The sequence below is a fragment of the Eimeria mitis genome, genomic scaffold (genome assembly GCF_000499745.2).
Source record: "Eimeria mitis Houghton genomic scaffold, Emh_scaff4067, whole genome shotgun sequence".
Lineage (NCBI taxonomy): Eukaryota > Apicomplexa > Conoidasida > Eucoccidiorida > Eimeriidae > Eimeria > Eimeria mitis.
Genome location: NW_013572398.1, coordinates 916 through 1,549, shown reverse-complemented (window position 1 = coordinate 1,549; position 634 = coordinate 916). Strand labels below are relative to the sequence as shown.

The 634-nt window shown below is 45.4% G+C and overlaps 1 protein-coding gene across 1 annotated transcript in view; it reads right to left on the bottom strand.

The window, feature by feature from the left end:
* EMH_0072160 (uncharacterized protein) overlaps positions 1–221 on the bottom strand; it is a gene marked incomplete at both ends in the record, with an annotated part of 1,707 nt that extends 1,486 nt beyond the window's left edge. Inside the window, one exon of the mRNA XM_013499179.1 lies at positions 3–221. Within this exon, the coding sequence (XP_013354633.1) occupies positions 3–221 (219 nt within the window). The remainder of the gene's footprint in view (positions 1–2) is intronic.
* Positions 222–634: the final 413 nt, after the last annotated feature.

The window sequence follows — 634 nt, the reverse complement described above, 5'->3', positions numbered from 1 at the left end:
TCAGCGGGGCTGCTGCCTGCTGCAGTGGCTATGTTTGTATTTGCTGCTGCTGCTGCTGCTGCTGCTGCTGCTGTTGCTGTTGCTGCTGCTGCTGTTTCTGCTGCTGTTGTTGTTGCTGCTGCAGCTGCAGTAGCATTGAAATCATTATAAGAAAATAAAAAGAAGAAGAAGAGAGAAAAGGAGACAGAAAGTCTGTCTCTTTGTCTGCTGCTGCTGCGCATGTGGGGGGTTTATAAGAGAGAGAAAAAGGAGACAGAAACGGAGACACTACAGCTGCATTTGTTTATTTTTTTATTTTTATTTTTTTTTTATTTAGGGTTTATACAGAAGGTCTTGTATTATACACCACTGCAGCACAGTATCTGCTGCTGCTGCTGCTGCTGCTGCTGCTGCTGCTGCTGCAGCGGACCAGGGAGGGGCCCCTCCTTCTTGCTGCTGTTTTGTTTTGTTTTATTTTGTTTCTTTTTTGTCTCCTTTTGTTGTTTTTGTTTTTTTGTTGTCGTTTTCTCTATATAGAGATAAAAAGAGAAGAAATAGAGAACAGATGCTGCAGCTAGCAGCAGCAGCAGCAGCAGCAACTGCAGCAGCAGCAGCAGCAGCAGCAGCAGCAATAGCAGCAGCTAGCTAGCTGCCC